This window comes from Netta rufina (assembly GCF_964035555.1).
Source record: "Netta rufina genome assembly, chromosome: 26".
NCBI lineage: Eukaryota > Metazoa > Chordata > Aves > Anseriformes > Anatidae > Netta > Netta rufina.
In genome coordinates this window covers 6,640,467-6,658,921 of record NC_140150.1, presented here as the reverse complement: position 1 = coordinate 6,658,921, position 18,455 = coordinate 6,640,467, and the positions used below count along the sequence as shown (strand labels likewise).

General features: G+C 48.8%; 1 protein-coding gene and 1 long non-coding RNA gene across 2 annotated transcripts; both read right to left on the bottom strand.

The window, feature by feature from the left end:
• Positions 1-698: 698 nt before the first annotated feature.
• On the bottom strand, positions 699-3,079 carry LOC311219072. The gene is made up of 3 exons (XR_014619147.1): positions 3,005-3,079; positions 1,731-1,784; positions 699-1,318 (listed from the first exon to the last, which is right to left on the bottom strand). It is a non-coding gene; the product is annotated as an uncharacterized lncRNA (long non-coding RNA).
• A 5,936-nt stretch (positions 3,080-9,015) lies between these two features.
• FGD2 (FYVE, RhoGEF and PH domain containing 2) lies at positions 9,016-13,612 on the bottom strand (the record flags this gene model as incomplete). Its single annotated transcript, XM_084302055.1, has 13 exons — positions 13,467-13,612; positions 12,930-13,086; positions 12,669-12,807; positions 12,095-12,153; positions 11,563-11,709; positions 11,087-11,179; positions 10,671-10,750; positions 10,562-10,592; positions 10,334-10,426; positions 9,972-10,097; positions 9,632-9,778; positions 9,332-9,475; positions 9,016-9,246 (listed from the first exon to the last, which is right to left on the bottom strand). Exons 1-13 carry the CDS (start codon positions 13,595-13,597, stop codon positions 9,016-9,018), a joined length of 1,578 nt encoding a protein of 525 aa, XP_084158181.1. The 5' UTR covers positions 13,598-13,612.
• Positions 13,613-18,455: the final 4,843 nt, after the last annotated feature.

The following is an 18,455-nucleotide window of genomic DNA, read 5'->3' as shown; positions in this document are numbered from 1 at the left end:
GGAACTCATATTTTCCCATTTTTCCTAACCCTCGCCAGTATGTGCTACAGAATTTTCCCTTCTGCAGTGTACCACACACCAACGTACTGAAAGATGGGGGTGTACCACCAAGCACTTCCCCGTGCCAGCATTACCGCACAACTGAGTTTACCAGATTCCCTGGTGTACTTCCAAGCACTTCCCCGTGCAAAGATTATTGTACACCAGATTCCCCTGGTGTAGAGCCAGCACTTCCCCGTGCAAGGGCTTACCATACACCAGATCACCCGACCCCCAAGGCAATACTTAATATTTCTTACCTTGGTCTGTGCACAGAGTTACCGGATCGATTCTTAAAAAAAAAAAAAAAAAAAAAGAGTGACTACCTTCTTCCTTTCCCCACTACTTCACGGATCCTGCCTCTTTAACCAGTCTCGGGCCCTCTGTCAGCTTTCCGCAGAACCACCACCGTCGATGCACAGGACCGCTGAAATCAGCGGGGCATGCCTTCCTGCTGCTGTGGCGGTGGGGCTCCCCAGTAGGTGACTGGATCCCGGACGAGCCCCCAAATTGTGAGAAACACTCCGTAACCAATAACTTAGGCTCAGGCGAGGATCTCAGTGAAGTAGTAATTTATTCGCGATTGCAATGGCGGGCGCCCCACAAGCAGGAGAGAGCACATCTACTAGTTCCAAAACACAGTTTATATACCTTTTGATGGCAGGACCCTCCCCTGTTTCCCCACTGAGTGGGTAATCCAGATTCACAATCTACCTGATGCTTCACAAACAATGCATGGCCTTCAGTTGCCGGCCTGTTACATTTCAAATTTCTTTTGACATTTTTACTGCTTGAAGTGGTAATGTTTCTTCACTTATCTGACTTGACACCGTGATTTTCACCTAATTGTCCTAAGGAGTCTGATTGTCTGCATTTTACAAGGTCGCCTGCTAAACTTTCTTATCCCTGTAAGCATATCTCAGTACCACATTCCCTCCTTCTAAACAATGTAACTCTGCAAAAACAACATTTCTATTCCCACACCTGCAACTCACTCACCTTGCCAGAGGCAGCTCTGGGTGTGATGTCCCAGGTTGTACACTGTGTTTCAGCTTTATCAAATGAAAACAGTCACAGGATAGTCAGTTGCCAGTATTACTACCCATCCCTCAACAACACAAGGGACCCCATTTACAACATTATCATTTCAAAACAGTGGACAACTTGCCTCAGCACCTTAGAAATAGACCAAACCAGTCACTGAGCTGCCAAATGAGAGCTTGAAAATTCCGGAAGGTGTTCTTTCCTTTGGCTGACTCCTCCTGAGGTTTATCTAAGGCTTGCCAAAAAAAAAAAAATAAAATAAAGAAAAAAAAACAGTCCACATCTGAAAGCTTTGACGATTCAACAACAAACCTCTCCTCCAGCACTATTCAAGGACTATGCGAGCAGCTGCTCGCAAGCAGCTCAACTCTCCCCCATCCACATCTGCCAAACACCACAGAGATGACTGTGCCAGCTGCCCTTCAGTATGTGCCCAGAGGCAGACCGGATATCTTTGCCAAAACAGTCCGGACAATGTATTAGTACACCCATGGCCTACCACATCAGCTGTCATCACATCTTAGTTAATTGCCAGGGTCATCATCAGCTGCAAAAACAGAGTACCAGCATTCACTAGGACACCAGCCCCAGTGCCCACCTGCTCCACAATGCTGACTAGTACTGATGCAACATACCATTGTGCTCACCTGTTCCGCTCCGAATCCAAGCTCCAACAGTGCAGCCAGTATCATCCACATCACCTGGGAAAACAAAGGGATTAAATGATCATTGCATTCACAACAAATCACCCAATGGTGGTTTTTCGTTGTTGTTGTTGTTTGTGTGTGTTTCTTGTTTCTTTTTTTTTTTTTTTTTTGAAATCTGTTTTAGCATGCAGACAAGAGAACTGGGGTGTTTCTAGAAGCAACAATCCCCATGCTATTGCTGCAGCTTTGAATATTGAAAGGACAATACGACCCAGCAAGTAACTGGAACTTTCTTAACTGGAAATAGCTCAAACATTTTTTTATGTAGAAAGAAAAATCTAGGAGCAAAACAGATTATATGCCAAAACAATCAAACACCAAACAATCTTCCCTTTGCTTCAGATAAGGGATGACCAGGCTGACAACACTAACCTTCCTGCAAGTGCTCCGTGACATGAGGATTTCCCTTCCCTCTCCACTACTGCACTAAGCACTTGCAAAGAAAAGAGAAAAGCACACTCTGAGGCACCTCATAGCCACAGCGTACCTGCTGCAATACCTCTCTCTTCCCAGCTCTGGTACTTCAGCTGCTCACCAGTTCTAACTGAGATTCCTCGCTCACAGCGCCACAGCAAACTCTGCCCGGGCCACACAACACACACTACACGAGCTCAATTGCTTAAGACACACAAGCTGGAATGTTCCCGCCCAACAATCAGTTGCATCGCACAAGAAGGATGCAGCATATTCCTAGAAACCAAACCTACCAGTCCTGAGCAGCTCCCCACCTCCTCCTGCCAACCACACTCAGCACACACACACTATTTGCCCCTCAAAAAAACACAAAAACTTAGAACATGCACACACAAAAAAAAACAACTGAGCTCCACAAATGCCAAAAAGACATGCACGCACAGCAGCCCCGGCAGGGGTAATCACAGACTTACCCTTTGCAGATGAAAAAGGTGACTCTGATACAACCCTGCTCAGTTTCTTGGTAATGCTGCATCTACGCTATCAAGCCATGTGTACCATGCAATCAAGCTGGTTTTAGTCCTCTGGAGAGTTACACCAGTGGTTTTACACATTTAGAGATTAAAATATAGCTCAAAAACAGAAGAGTATACCACCATCACAAAAAACAGTGAGCCAGCAACCTCTACTAAATATCCCTCTATTAAGTGAATTCCAAGCACTTAGAAATCCAGAAATCCATAGACTCCAGCCTGCCTAGAGAACCCTGCAACTGACTGAAGGAAAATCAAAACACTTACCCCAAAGAGCAGCCCAGGCAGAAGGAGCTCTCTGATGGCATGCCTGCGGCTCATATACCATTTGGCCCCACCCAGCACCCAAACCAAATCACGTGGTAAAGGGGAGGGGCAAATCAAAAGAAAGTAGGTAGAAAGCAGGCACAACAGCAGCTGTGATGTTTTATTTGATTTTCTTTTTTTGTTTGTTTCTTTTTTAAAATCTGCTTTATCTCAAAAGCATGCAGAGAGCAGACAAGAGACCTGGGGTGTTTCTAGAAGCAAAAATCCCCTTTTGCTGCAGCTTTTAATGTTGAACTGACAATATTACCAAGCAAGTAACTGAAACTTCTTCAACTGGAGTTAGTTTAAACGGGCTCACCATCATCTGCAAACACAGAGAACCAGCATTCACTAGGCCTAACCCTAGCCCCAGCCCTAGCCCCTAACCACAACCCTCGTTCCTGAGAACTACATTTCCCAGTATGCTCTGGGCACCAAACATGGCCTCCCGGAAGTCCTGAACCCGAGAACTTCATTTCCCGGTATGCTCTGGGCACTCAACATGGCCTCCCGGAAGTCCGGAGTCCCAGAACTTAATTTCCCGGCATGCTCTGGGCACCCAACATGGCGTCCCGGAAGTCCGGAGTCCCAGAACTACATCTCCCGGCGTGCTCTGGGCACCCAACATGGCCTCCCGGAAGTCCGGAGTCCCAGAACTTTATTTCCCGGTATGCTCTGGGCACCCAGCATGACCTCCTGGAAGCCTGGTGCCGGAAAACTACACCTACTAGCATTCCCTGGAGAGCTGGCATGGCCAATCAGAGAACCCTAGCCGTTACCGCCCTTACACAAAAAAGCTTCAAGCCCTAACCCTAAAAATCATCAAAACCCCTACAGACCTAACCCAAACTATTTACCACACTAAACCCCTGAAGACCTATGCCTAAAACCCCTAAACCAATAAATTAAGACGCTCAAATCCCAAACCCACAAAATTAAGATGCTCAAATCCCAAATCCAAAAAAAAAATAGGACATTCAGAACCCAAACCCAAAAAATAAGGACGCTCCAAACCCTAACCCAAAACATTAGGACACTCAAAACCCTAACCAAAAAAAAATTAGGACACTCAAAAACCTAATCCTGGAGAACTTAACCTGAAAAAAAAAAAAAAATTAAGATCTTAAAACCCTAACCCTAAGTAACTGACCAAAAATAAAACCCTAAGACCCTAACCCTAAAAAACATATCAACACTACAACACGAAAAACTCTAAAACCCTAACACGCTAACCCTGAAACCCTTAAAGCCCTAACCCCCAAATTCCTAAAATCCTAACTGTTAAAACTCCAACCCTAAAAACCTTAAAATCCTAAACATAAACCCTGAGAACGCTTACCCTGAAACCCAACCCTAGTGCCCTATCCCCTAAACCTTAAAAGTGTGAATCAATCTTTGGAAAATAATATAGGCTCAGGAGAGGATCTCAGTACAGTAGCATTTTCATTTGAGATTACAATGGTGGGGGTCCCGCAAGCAGGAGGGTGCCTACTAATTCCATACAGTTTATATACTTTTTTTTTCCTCCCAAGGGCCAGGACCCTCCTGTTTCCCACTGTGCAATCCAGGTTCATGCTCTATCTGGTGCTTCACAGAAAATACACAGCTGCTGGCCTGTTACAAGTCACATTTCTTTTGAGGCTTTTATTCTTTGAGGTGGTAATATTTCTTACACCGTGATTTCCACCTAATGGCGGTAAGGATTCTGGTTGTCTGCATTTTACAAGGTTGTCTGTTGTAATAAATGACTAAGTCCCAAATAGGATTACAATCAAAGTTTACAATTTATTAAATGAATAGAGGTAAGCAAACAGCACTGGGTGCGCCGGGAGTCTCTGCTCCACCAAGACGCACACAAGTTACATCAGGCGGCTGGTTTTTATGCTCCTAGGCTAATACATATTCGTTACTACTTCTAGAAAAGGCAGGGTTATTATAATTAATTCCTGGAATCCGAACCCGCCCACTGATGCATGCTTTATCAGTCTCTGGTGGTCCCTCTGGGGGTCTCTCGTACTGAAGGCTCATAGTCTTCCTCCCAGGCTTTTCCCTTGTCCTTCTCCTTTGTCCATCTTGGCTGGATGTCAGAGACTTGCATAGTGCCCCATGCAATAGTCATAACAGTTAGCAGTTATTCTGAAACCCCTTTGTTCTCTTATCCCCTGTTGACCCAAATTGCTGGACCATTCCTTTGCAAGATGAGAAGAGGTAAAGAGAGCAGGAGGAACAGCACCCCTGTTTTTGGTCTGGCTTAGTTCAACAGGGTGCAGCACAAGCAACCAGGCTGTTTCTCTTCAAAGACTTGCCTTAGCATTGGTGAAGGAAACTGACCGGGCTGACAACCCTCTCACCTATTTGCACCACTCTACAACATGGGGACTTCACCTCTCCAAGGCTGCATGAGGGAAGGGCGGAAACAAGAAAAAAAGCACATCCTGAGGCACCTCATAACCACAGCCTACCTACTGCAATACTTATATCTCTCTTCCCAGCTGCTTTACCTCTGCCGCTCTCCATCTCCAAACCACATTCTTTTTAACTGCCATGCAGAGTGGCAGTCCTCCGGGCACCATAGAGCAGCACCATATTTTTATTTTTTTGATTAGTATTTTTTAATTTCAAAACAGCATTCCACTTCCCTCTGAAGATGGACAGTAGGTCCAGCCAGTCACTGAGTTGCCAACACAGAGCTTCACAGTTCCAGAAGGCGCTCTTTCCTTTGACCGATTCCTTATAAATGTTATCTACCACTGGCAAAAGCAATAAACAGACTGCAAACATGCACTGCCATGTTTGACAAACTTTATGTTTTTAATTTTATTGTTTCAAAAGAGCAGTCCACTTGCCTCTACATCTGTGAAGTAGATCAAACCAGTCACTAAGTTGCCGAACAAGAACTTGAAGGTTCCAGAAAGCACTGTTTCCTTTGACCGGTTCTTCCTAATGTTTACCTACTGCTGGAAAAAAAGCAAAAAGACTCTGTGCCAGCTGCCCTTGAGTACTCGCCCAGAGCTTGAGTATTCACCCACAGACAGACCAGATGTCTTTTCCAAAACAGTCAGCACAATGTATTATTGCACTGATGGAACACCACTTTAGCTACCATCACTAATTGCCAGGTAGGACAGCTCCAGGCCAAACACACACATAAAGAAGCACGCTACAAACATCATGAATGAAACACGGGAAAAGAATTACTTATGCTATAAGAATTACTCACCTGAAGAAGAGCTGCATGCAATAAAGGCACCTACTACTACATAGATTAATTTACTTTAATGATCCTACTAAATGTCACCTTAAATAGATGTACTTATCTCTTTCAACTTGGAAACACACCAACCCGTAGACTTTGACCCACCACCAGGCAGGGACTAGGAATACTAAGTAGAGGAGAAAACGAGTGTTGTGAGCCTGAAGTGTGTACAACCATAGTAAAGACGGCTCCTGAGAGGATGGGGAAACAAAGGGAAAGCTGCTTACCTCTAAGAAGTTGTCCTTGATCTTTGTGCCACGGACATTTGTCTTGAATGCTCGGCGCACGAGTTTAGGGGTCCCCGTCCGTTGAAGGTTTACCTTGGGGAAGTCCTACATGGTTCCACCCGCATTACTTATTTTTTCTGCCAGCAGGCAGTGGCAGAAAATCCTGAGAAACGGCAGACACATCAAACCATTTTCTCAATAATGGAAGCAGTGCAAACCGCACTGAAAACTGCAAGTGAAAACAGCAGAAATACACACCCCACGCTGTCTCAGGTAGGAAATAACTGCCCTGAGCAACATGCCCTTCCCAGGGTGAACCCAATCTACCCAAGGCCTTAGGGGGAAGGCAGAAAAGGAACCCAAGACTCTTAGTATGTCTCCTGAGAATCGCAATTTCCATTTACTCCATGTCTTCTGGTCTCACAGGATGAGGCAGAGGTATAATTAATTCCTTCTCCATCTCTCTGCAAAGAGCTTTTCTCATATCTGTGACAAAGAAGAAAAATGTTCTGATCATGGGAGTCATTCCACAAAGCCACACATGGTGAATTCACTATTACAGATAAGATCATTTTTAGTCAAAAACACCTCGGCCACAACGTTACCACTGCAAACATAGCACTGCACAAAAATTCAACTCAGGATATAGGAAAAGGTGATCTAAGAAGACGAATGAAGGTGACCAAAAGCATCTGCAACAACCATCTGGTAGATGGTTGTCCACAGCCACTGGATTTCATGGTCGTCTTTCCTGACAAATGAATCCTGGAACAACAGAAAAGATACACAACATGTCCACAACAACTTCTGAGGAGACTATTGAACAGAAAAAAAAAAATAAAAAAATAGAAACAGCAAGCGGCTAGTATGTCAGTTTTGTTAACAGAGTAACATTAACATACTAGAAATTTCCACGTTCTATGTAGCCCCAAGGCGGTGCTGGGTTCATCCACTGATATTATTGAGGTGGCACAATGTCAGAGATAGCTAACAGACAAGGTACACCCAAGATGCACCCAGTTTGGATCAGCTTGCATATGAGTCTGCTGATACATCAGTGCTGTTCTTCCAGAAGCAGACAGACTGTTACTCGTTCCTCGGTGGAGCTGTTATAAGTTGCCCCCTTAATTAATTTTCAGAGATCATTGCATTAATAATAGAAAGGAATTTATTGAGTAAGCCAACAGCAAGCAAAACAGCGCTGGGCGGCCGGGGAATCTAGGCTCCGCCAACAGCATGCACCTCACCCCCGCCAGGGTCCCTTTTTATAGCTTGCTAATTCCGGGATTACGCAGCACATCCTGGTATATTCTGCAACTGCGCACACTGTTGCTAGGCGGTCATCTCTGTCCCTCTGGTGGTCGTGAAGATGAAGGCCATAGTCTTCCTTGGCGTTGTGGTTCAACTTCTTTTTTTTATTTGGTCATGTTGGCCCAGCGTGAGACAGGAAGGCAGGATGTTGATACACTAGTTTAGCAACTTATCAGGAGGTGGTTACATGAGCTTTGCAGCAGTGTCTTTGAACAAAAGAGGCAACTGAGATGCAGAAGGAGAGAAGGGGAGGGGGTTCTCTTTTTTGTTACATTAAGCAAAAGAATTTTCATAGTGTCTAGCCAAGTATTATACAGCTCCTTACTTCAGCAGGGAGCTTTCGCAACTTCTGCTCCTCAGACAGAACTCCTTGTTTTTTATAATACAAAAGACAATGAACAAACATTTATGGTGTATTACAAAAAGCATTTGTGAGCAGAATGAGGTCCTGGGGAAGTCTGGGATGGGCAGAGTACAGGCCAGCACAGGGACACAGGTGGGGGTGTCCATTTTTACAGGGTACCCGCACACCATGGGACTGCAGCACTGTGAGGCCAGGAGTGCTGACAGGCTGGGAAAGCAGCATCCTAAATCCTGGACTAAGGTCCCCGAGCTGGGTGAGGGCAAGCTACCAGCTTGGTCTCAGCAGGGTGCAAGACTGGGCCTGGTTATGGGTAAGATGATGCCAGGGAACAGTCTCTGTTGACAATCCTGCAGGACACTCCAGAAAATACACCCTCCATAAAGGCTCCTTAGACTGCACTGGGGTAAGAAGAAGGATTTATGGCAGCAGGCTATGTCTGCCATATGGCATCTACCACCAGGCTTGGAGGAAAGCTGAGGTGTGAAAGCTGTGCTGCCCTCAGGCGGCAGCACAGCGCAGCAGACCGATGCCAGGCAGGCTGTGGGCTCTCCCGAATGCCCTGGCTTTCCCCCCACCTCACATCCTAGGTACCTCCATCTTCAGGGAGGGGAGGGGAGGGGAGGGGAGGGGAGGGGAGGGGAGGGGAGGGGGAGTTGGCTTGTCCATATGGTGACAAACATACCCCCACCTTGCCCTTTTTGCAGTGAAAAATTAAAGTACAGAGAGGTAGGGGATCTGCCTAAGTCTGGCTATGAACAGGAGGTGTTGATGGGTAGGTGTGACCCACCAGGCAGCCCAGGAGTTGGGCCTGGCTTCACTCTGACGCACTGCATGAGTCCACATCCTCACTCTCCTCTGGGTGTATGATCCCTGCAGCACAGCGTGCCATGATCCTCATCCAGCGCTGTTTCAGCTCCTCTGTGTCGGCCAGGAAGGTATAGACCTGCTGGGACTGTGCCAGCTGGAAGAGGTGTTGGGCTTTGCCCTGTGGCAGGTCCCTTACCTGGTATCCCAGCAGTGGAATGGAGGTGTGGGCTCGGACATCCTGCTAAGAGAGAACACAGCAATGAAAGGCAGGCAATCTAAGCACTGGGCTGCCCCCTTGCAGATGGAGCTGAGCCCAGCCTTACCTGGGGGGCTGCATAAATGTACAGCACAAGGGGATCATCCCATGGGATAACAAACCAGCCTCTCATGCCTCCCTTGCCGTTCTTGTCCAGCAGCTGCAGGGAACTGCACAGAAGACTCCTGCCTGATATCTCTGCAGCTCCCTTCTGCCAAAAAAAAAATAAAATAAAATAATAAAATAATAATAATAAAAAAAACCAGCCAAACACTCAGTGTTAGTGGAGGCAGAAAGGGCTGGGAATGGCAGCAGAGGTTAGAGGAGCAGGGCACAGGGAGGATGGGCAGAGAGGGGTACAACTGACCTCCAGGATGCCTTTGTGCTTCCACTCCTGGTCCTCCAGCACTACATGGCCCATCAGGAAGACATAGCATTCCTGACATACACGGTTTAGGCGGTTCCCATCATACTGAAGCTTCACCTTGTGTTCTGAGCAGCGAGCACACACCACCTACAACCATCAGGCATGGACACTGATGGGGCTAGGGTAAAACTGGGGCATCCCTATAACTCCATGAGGAGCTGAGGGACAGGAAACAGCCCCAAACCCAGGTAAAGGGGTGCAGAGTGTACAAAGGCTGCATTCCTGGCCCAACTGCTCAGGCCAGAAGGGAAGGGAGGAGTTGGGGGAGAGGGTAACTCACATATCCACAAGCTCTACAGTGGTGTCTCCGGCGCATGATGGCATTGAAGGGCTCCTTGCAGCGCATGCACATGGTCACCAAGTTGTCCCGCACCCACTGTGGGGCTCGGCAGCCCAGCTCTTCTGTCTGAGGGTGGGAAATGGCATTGCTGGGGCTAGCTAGTCATGGTCAGGGTGGTCCTGCTCACACTCCTCTCAGCCTCCTCAGGCCCTCTGCACTTACTTGTCCCTCCCCAGTCTGCCCCCACTAGTTCTGTAGGGTTTAGCTTAGGAAATTGAGGCACAGCAAAGTGGGATCTCCCTGAGCTTCAGCGTATGGGGGTGCTGGAGGCAGACAGAACATGGGAAGGACAGAAGGGTTACCTTGAGTGTGGGGTTTCCTGTCTCCAGCCCACGCACAACCATCTTAAAGCTCTCACTCCTCTTCTCCTTCCTGTCAATGGCATCCTGGAAAGCCTAAAAGGGAAGGCAGGGCTGGAAGGACAGATAGGGGGGATACCCAAACACTGACAGGTAGGGGATAAGCACCCCTGGGGACCCAGGCATCCAGCTGGTGTGGGATGTGCCACTTCTCACAGCACTCAGCCGTACCTTGATCCAGGCATTCATTTCCTCCCCAGACCTAAGTGCAAAAAGCGAGATGGATGAGCTGGCATCCCTCCTCCCTGAGGAGAAATGGGGCCATCACACTTTTCCTTACCTGGCCTGCAGCTCCAGTGTCCGTTGCTTTCCCGAGACTAGGAAGGTGTGAGGGAATTGCATATCATTCAGCTCCTGCACCTGAGAGACACCAAAGAGAACATGGGAAGCAGCTGAACAAACATCCAGCTCAAAGGGACCTCCATCTGTGAAGTGAGTAACAGGGAGTTCCCTCAGGCAGAAGCCCTTCAGCCCCTCAAATCCGTGCATGACATTGCAGTGCAATCTCACAGGATCAGGCTGCAACCAGTCCCCCTCACCCACAACATCAACCCTGGCTCCAAATTCTTCCTCCCTTCCCAGGAAGTACAAGGTAGCAGCCACACTACACCCCAGAGAGGGCTGCATTTGGAGGAAGCCTCTGAAACTGCTAACCAAGGCCTTGGGGAAAGCAAAAAGACAAAGGGCTTGTCTGACCTTCATGCCATCCATGTCAATGCGGAGGCGGACCTGGAACTCAGCGCCCACCTGAATGACCTTAGGCACGCAGTACAGCAGCATGTTGTTGAACTGTGCAGGAGAAGAAGAGTGTGGGTCTGTGCCCAGCAACCTATCTGCTCAGGGCTGAGGGGTTCACTAGGATCAAGGGTCCCTCAGACCCTAGGAGCTGAGCCGATCCCTGGGAAGGATTTGGACTAGAAGGTGCCTACTTCTGCCCCAGCCCTCTCCTGCCCTACAAAGGGAAAACACTACAGGATTCTGGCGTCCCCCAGGGAATCAGAGGTTCCCAAACACATGGAGCCCTGAACCAGGGTGTTCAAACCCCCCAGATGTGAAATAATCCTTTCTATACAGAGATGAGCCACCACCACCCCTGGCCAAGCTGTCTGCCCCTCTCGCCATCCCTATCCCACCTGCTCCCTGCCCCTTCCCCCTGGCATCCTGGCTCCCACCAGAAACAGGTACTTCTCCGATGTGCTGTTGTTGCGGGTTGAGATTTTTTGGACTGGCCCCTCCTTGATCAGCTCATTGGAGGGATCCACAATGTCATCCTCAAGGCCCAGTCTCTGGTAGACCTCCCAGAGGTTCTGCAGCCGCTCCTGGGGGAGGCAGAGGAACCTGTCTGGGAGGGAGCTGAACAGCCAACACCTGGGTCCCCTCCAGCCCCAGCCCAGCTACTGAGTACTGGGGGAGATGGCACATGTCACTCACCCCAGACTGACCTTCACGAGCAGCTTCCAGCCTGGAAACAGCCAGTCACAACACGGCTGACGCTACAGGCATTATTTCCCCAGGCTCGGGGAGATGAGGGTCAGACATCAAAAGCAAAGTCTAACCTCCCCGGCTGAACCCTGCCCCATTCTGGGCAGGGTTTTGCTCTATTCTGAGTTGCACAGCAAAGAGGCCATAAGAAAATCTGGCAGAGTGCCAGCAAATCACCATGCCATGACTTGCAAAGCATTGCCAGCTGTGACAGGTACTCACCATCTCAGCAATAGCTGTATTTGAATGCTTGGCCACCATGAAAATCATCTCCAGGGCCTCTGCAAGGAAAAGAGAAAGGAAGAAGGGTTAAGCTCCTGCTGTGGAGAGGTAGGAGAAAACTCCTGCATCTGTCCTCACCAGCAACCGCACATGCAGTGGCTGCTGTCCTACCCTGGATACCATCTGAATGGCCCTGAGCACCACACAGGTGCCTGGGTCCAGCTAGATTGTGCAGCACAGGCAGTCGTGGGGAGACACAGGGTGCTAATTTATCCTTCATCCCAGCTGGACTGGGAACTGCTGTTATCCACACGGTTGTGATACCTCTCCTGGTCGTGGCAGATCTCCCTGCAGGGAAATGCTCTGCAGCAGGGCACCTTGTCCTGAACCATCACCCACCTCTCCCAACAACTTTCACAAACCCTAAAGGGGTCAGAAAAGTGTCATACTCAGAGGTTTATCCAAGAGCAGCTGTTGAGAGGACCCAGGTAGCCTGATGTCCATGTACAATGTCAGGAGCTGTCAATTCCCCCACCAACCCACCCCACTGCTCACTACAGCAAGGAGCTCTTACTCTCTGCATCATTCCGATCTGGGGACTCAGGTGGCAGTTTTTGGATATAGTCTTTTAAGAGGAGTTCATAGCGTGGGATCCTCTGCACTGGTTCCAGCATATGGTGCTGCAGTGTTAGGTTAGCACAGACCTTCCTCTTCTGACCCATGCACAGAGAAAGAAACAGTAAACACAGTAGTTCCTACTCTCCTCTGCTTCCTCCCTAGAGGGAGATTTTGGGAAGCATTCCTGTGGTCCCCCCACACTGCCATGGCCTATCACCTGGATGTCAGCAATGAGCTCCTGGAAGGGCAGTGATTTCTCTGTCCAAACGGTGATGAGCTCCACAGCCTTGTTGAAGTTCTTCACATATTCACCGTACATTTTCAGGAATGGTGCAAGCTTCTGGATCATGTCCCCGATCCTTGGGTGGGAGCTCCTGCAGTAGGGAACCACAGCTTCCTCAGACCATAGGGAAGATGGACAGCAAGAGATAAAAAAAGGGGGGCAGTTTATGCATGACAGAGGTTTATGGCTACATCCTCATACAACTCCCCACTCTCTAGAACAGGTACATGGCCAGCCAGCCTTAGCATTCATTCCTGGGAACACCCCTAAGCCACATGAGATGTCACTCCGCTTTTCAGAAATAGCTTAATCTGGGCTGGACTGTTTTAAGGAAGTGCTCTCCGGCACAAAGACGTCTGGAGCAAAACAGGCTTGAACTCTCTAGTCCTATTGGGAGGCCAAATTCGCCACTGCTCCTTTATTCTGGGAAATTAACCCAAGCATCCTGAACCCTCCCCTCCCACAGCTCACCAATTCTCCATGCGCTTCTGCAGCTCTGGCAGGAAGAACTTGGCATGGAACTGGTAGATGGAAGAAATGTTGGAGAAGATCATTTTTACCACATCCTCTGGGACTGTCTTCCCATTTTTGGCTTCTTTCATCAGCTCTGTATAGAACACCTGAAAGAAAGGTAGGAGAAGATCACATTCGAGATCATCCAAGGAACCTGAATGTGCACAAGCCCAAGGGACCTGACAAAATGCATCCACAGGGCCTGATGGGATTGGTGGATGAAGTTGCTAAGCCACTACCCCTCGTATTTGAGAAGCTGTGGCAGTCTGGTGAAGCTGTGGCATTCTGGTGAAGTTCTCAGTGAATGGAAAAGGACAAACTTAAACCCCATCTTTAAAAAGGTAAAAAAGGAAGACCCAGGGAACAGACCTGGCAGGCCAGTCAGTCTCACCTCTGTGCTTGGCAAGACCATGGAGCAGACCCTCCTGGAAACTATGCTAAGGCACACAGAGATCAGAGAGGCAATTTGTCACAGCCAACATGGCTTCACTAAAGGCAGATCGTGCCAGACAAATTTAGTGGCTTTCTACAACAGAGTTAAAGCATTGGTGGATAAGGGAAGAGCAACTGATATCATCTACCTGGACACATGCAAAGCACTTGACATGGCACTACACAACATTCTTTTCTCTAAATTGGAGAGACATGGATTTGATGGATGGACCACTTGGTGGGTAAGGAACTGATTGGATGGTTGCACTTAGAGTTGCAGACAACAGCTCAATGTCCAGGTGGAGACCAGTGAGGAGCGGTGTCCCACAGGGGGGTCAGTATTGAGACCAGCACTGTTTAACATCTTTGTCAGTGACATGGACAATGGGATTGAGTGCACCCTCAGCAAGTTTGCTGAGGAGACTGAGCTGCATGGTGTGGTCAACACACTGGAGGGAAGGGATGCCATCCAGAGAGACCTGGACAGGACTGAGAGGTGGGCCTGGGAAAACCTCAAGATGTTCAACAAGGCCAAGTGCAAGGGCCTGCACCTGGGTCAAGGCAATCGCAAACATAAATACAGGATGGGTGATGAAGTGAAAAGAGAGCAGCCCTGTGGAAAAGGTCTTGAGGGTACTGGTGGATGAAAAACTGAACATGAGCCAGAAATGTGCGCTTGCAGCCCAAAAAGCCAATCGTATCTTGAGCTGCATGACAAGTACGGCCAGCAGGTCAAGGGAGGTGCTTCTCCCACCCTGCTCTGCTCTCCATGCTATCATCTGCAGTGGTGCGTTCAGTTCTAGAGCCCCCAGCAGAAGAAAGACATGGACCTGTTAGAAGAAAGACATGGACCTGTCCAGAGGAGGCTTGTAACGATGATCAGAAGCTGGAGCACTTCTGCTATGAGGATAGACTGAGAGAGTTGGCATTGAGTTCAGCCTAGAGAAGGAAAGGATCCAGGGAGGCCTTATAGTACTTAAAGAGGACCTACAAGAAAGCTGGAGAGAGATTCTATCAGGGAGCACAGGAATAGGACAAGGAGTAATGGATTTAAGGTAAAAGAGGGTAGATTTAGATTAGACGTTAGGAAGAAATTATTTACTATGAGGGTGGTGAGGCACTGGAACAGGCTGCCCAGAGAAACTGTGTATGCCCCATCCCTGGTAGTGTTCAAGGCCAGGTTGGATGGGGCTTTGAGCAATCTGGTCTAATGGAAGGTGTTCACGCCCACAGCAGGTGAGTTGGAATTTAGTGGTCTTTGAAGTCCCTCCCAACTCAAACAATTCTGTGATTCTATGACTCTATGATTTTGTGATTCTCTGGCTGTGATGACCAGCAACCCAGCAAGGCTCACATCTGCACAGATTCATTCTCTCCATAACCTCCAGGAAACAGTTCCTGGCCTATGCACACACTGAACTGAGCCCAGGCACTGCCACAGTATCCCAGCCCTGTCAAGGAGAACAAGACAACTGCTAAGTGTGTGCCTGGTTTGTCAGCGTGGGCTGCCCAGGCTGTGCTAGTGGGGGCTGGTTGCAGCAGGGCTATCACTTCCCAGGCTTGCATGCACTTTTCTGCTCCCCAGCTCACCTGGTCAAGAAGGTGGAGGCGGTTGACGTAAGCCTGCTCTGTCTCCAGCAGCTCCAGAGCGATTTTCTTTTCCTCTGGCTCCTGCATGAGGAGAAGGGCTCAGTCTCATGGGCAGTGATGTGAGCTGTCCCTAACAGCCTGAGGGGATCCAGCTCTGTTCCGCAGGGTTCAGAGCCCACAGTGCAGCTGGAAGCGGACCTTACTCTGGGTCAGGGCAAAGGAAGGGCTTCAACAAAGCATCCAGCAAAACTGAGTGTGAAAACAAAACTGTGTGAAAACAAAGCAGGCTGTGGGGAAGCTTGGCTCACATTCTTATAGGTCACTCCTTTCTCCATGTCCATTTCTCCTAGGGCAATACAGGCCTAGTGATCTCATATAGTAGGGCAGCATGGGGTGGGTTAACCCCATGGTCTGCAGTTCTACCAAGGCTTCTGAATGAGACCTGCAGAAATGCATCTGCAATTGGCATGGGTGACGCTGTGGGACCAACCATGCTATAGTTATATCAGAGCTAGAAGACACAAGCTTTACCTGGATCTATCTGACTACAGGGAATTTGTGCCCAAAGCACCAGGAACAGGGCCACTTCTCTGTCACCCCCTGCACCAGACCTTGAACAGGCAGTGACTTGCTCAGCAGAGACCTCAGCTCTGATCCAGCACACACACCTGGGTGTGAGCACCCATCAGCCTACCAGGAACCTCCTCCAGAGCTCACCTTGCTGACAGCTTCCAGGCCTGGATCCTGTTGCCTCCTCCAGTTGTCCCCGCTGATCTTGTGTCGGAAAGAACGAAGGCATTTGAAGCTAAGCCCCTTCTGAACTTGCTGCTCTTTCTGCCCTGCTGCTGAGGCCTTCCTCTTCTGCTGTTCCTCCTCCTCCTCACTCTCTTGCTCTGCTTGGTGCCTGGCAGCCATCTGGGAGAAGTTCTGGCCCTGGCTGGCTGAGGATGTTGGAAGCTGTTGGGGCTGGCTTGTCACAGGATAAGCCTGGCCATGCAGAGAGTGTTAATCCCTCGAGGGGAATTTGCCAACCCTGCAAGGAGGGGAACCAGCATGATCAGACGCCCCAGCACAGTGCAGGCCTCCCGGTTGCCAGCCCATAGGCTGGCTTTCCCACAGCACTGTCCTGAGCTGGCCTAGGATCAGGCTACCATCCTCAAGCAAGATGGTAGGAAATGGCAGCACTTCAGTGCTGATGCTACCCTGCTCTGCCACAACCCTGCTGATACAAACCAGTGTCTGAAAGCCTATACATAGTCTGAGGGTGACATGATCCAGTCTCTCCTCTCCTGGTTCCTCCTGCTGGTGTGGTTAATCCCCATCCTGCTCTACAAGAGCACAGCTCAGCTATTCACAGGCAGCCTGAGCCATCTTAGCCTTCCAGACTTGCACAAGCCACGTATCTCCTTGGCACAGCCCATCATTTCCTCTCAGGCATCACTAGGTGGGAGCAATCTGAAATCTGAAGCTTTGCTGGGTTTTCTGCCCTGTCCCAGGCTCTTCTCCCCCCCACTCCTGATGTCTCCATGCAATAACACACAAACATGCCACCACGTTTTGCTGAATGCAGCCAAAATTCTGGGCTACAACAGATCACCTGGAGGTTTTCCCCTCCCACTTCAGTGTTTCTTCCCAGAGATATGTCTCTGCCAACTTGTTCCCCATGTCTCCATATGCTTGACTTGGCGTAGTGCTCTTCAAGCCACTTCCAGTCTGGATCTCTAGTTTAAAACTAATTTTACTAATTGTGCTAGGGCCTGACTTGGGAAACCTGACAGCCTCTGAATACCTCTCACCAGCTCAACAACTTTCAAGGCAATGCCAGTCCTTGATCATCCCAGACCTTATCCTTTCAAACTTCCTCCCCAGGGTCAGGACAAATCCCACATGAAGACCACTTCCATCTCTGGGCTCACACCATCACTTTGGATACATGTCAGACAAAGCTTGTCTGTACTGTTTATCCATAGAGGGGCATCATCCCTGTTCCCAGCAGGATCCTCTTCCACTTCAAGTCCACGCCATTTAGCTTTGGTGTCAGCAAATGGTGCATCTGGATCTTTGCTTGCTCCCAGCTGTTTAATGCCCAAAGTGCAGACCTGTCCTTTGCAGCACTGGAACAGCTCTGGCTTTCTGTCTACTGCTGCTGTGGAGCCAAAGCAGGGAACCAACTGTCCTGGGCACAAGGCTTTAAAAGCCAAATAGCTAAGAGGTCTCAGCCTTGAGGAAGGTTTGTGGTTTTGCAGAAGGGTGATCTTTTAGTGGCTTTCTCTCTTCTCTTTTCTGGCAAAGACAAAGACAAATACAGAGCAGCACCTTGAAGGTGACAGCAGTGAGCTGTCTGTCACCAAAGAGCTGGTTTTTTAGTAAATTCCTCCAGGCAGAAACTAGTAAGACATCCAGTGGTGGCCTGCAGACAGGAATGGAATGAGGAGGAGGAGGAGAAAAGCAGGATGAAACTGGACATAAAACCATGAAGTTGCAGACAGGAAGTGACTCAATAGCAGACACTCATCTGAAGAGGAGGACAGATCTACCCCACATGGACACGTGTCTGTGAGCTCGTGAGTGCATCCACAGACACGCACACCTGTCCTTGGAGGCAGTCATAGCCCTTCATGTGATAGAGATGATTTATCCATCTCTCCCAGTGCCTTCCAGACCTGTGTCAGCCTAAATCCACTGCTGAGATCCAACAGGGAACTTCTCTGTTCCTATTTGCAGTATGACTTGTGCTGACTTAGGCTACACTGTTTTCTGTTCCATAAAACTTGTTTCCAGGTTCTACAGCTTCCTCTAAAAGTGATAAAAGTTACTTTTATTTCCCCTAACTCAAACATATGAAAACAACAAACACACTGCAGCAGCAAAATGGGGATAGATCAAAGACCACAAATGGTTCCAACACAACATCACAAGACAAAT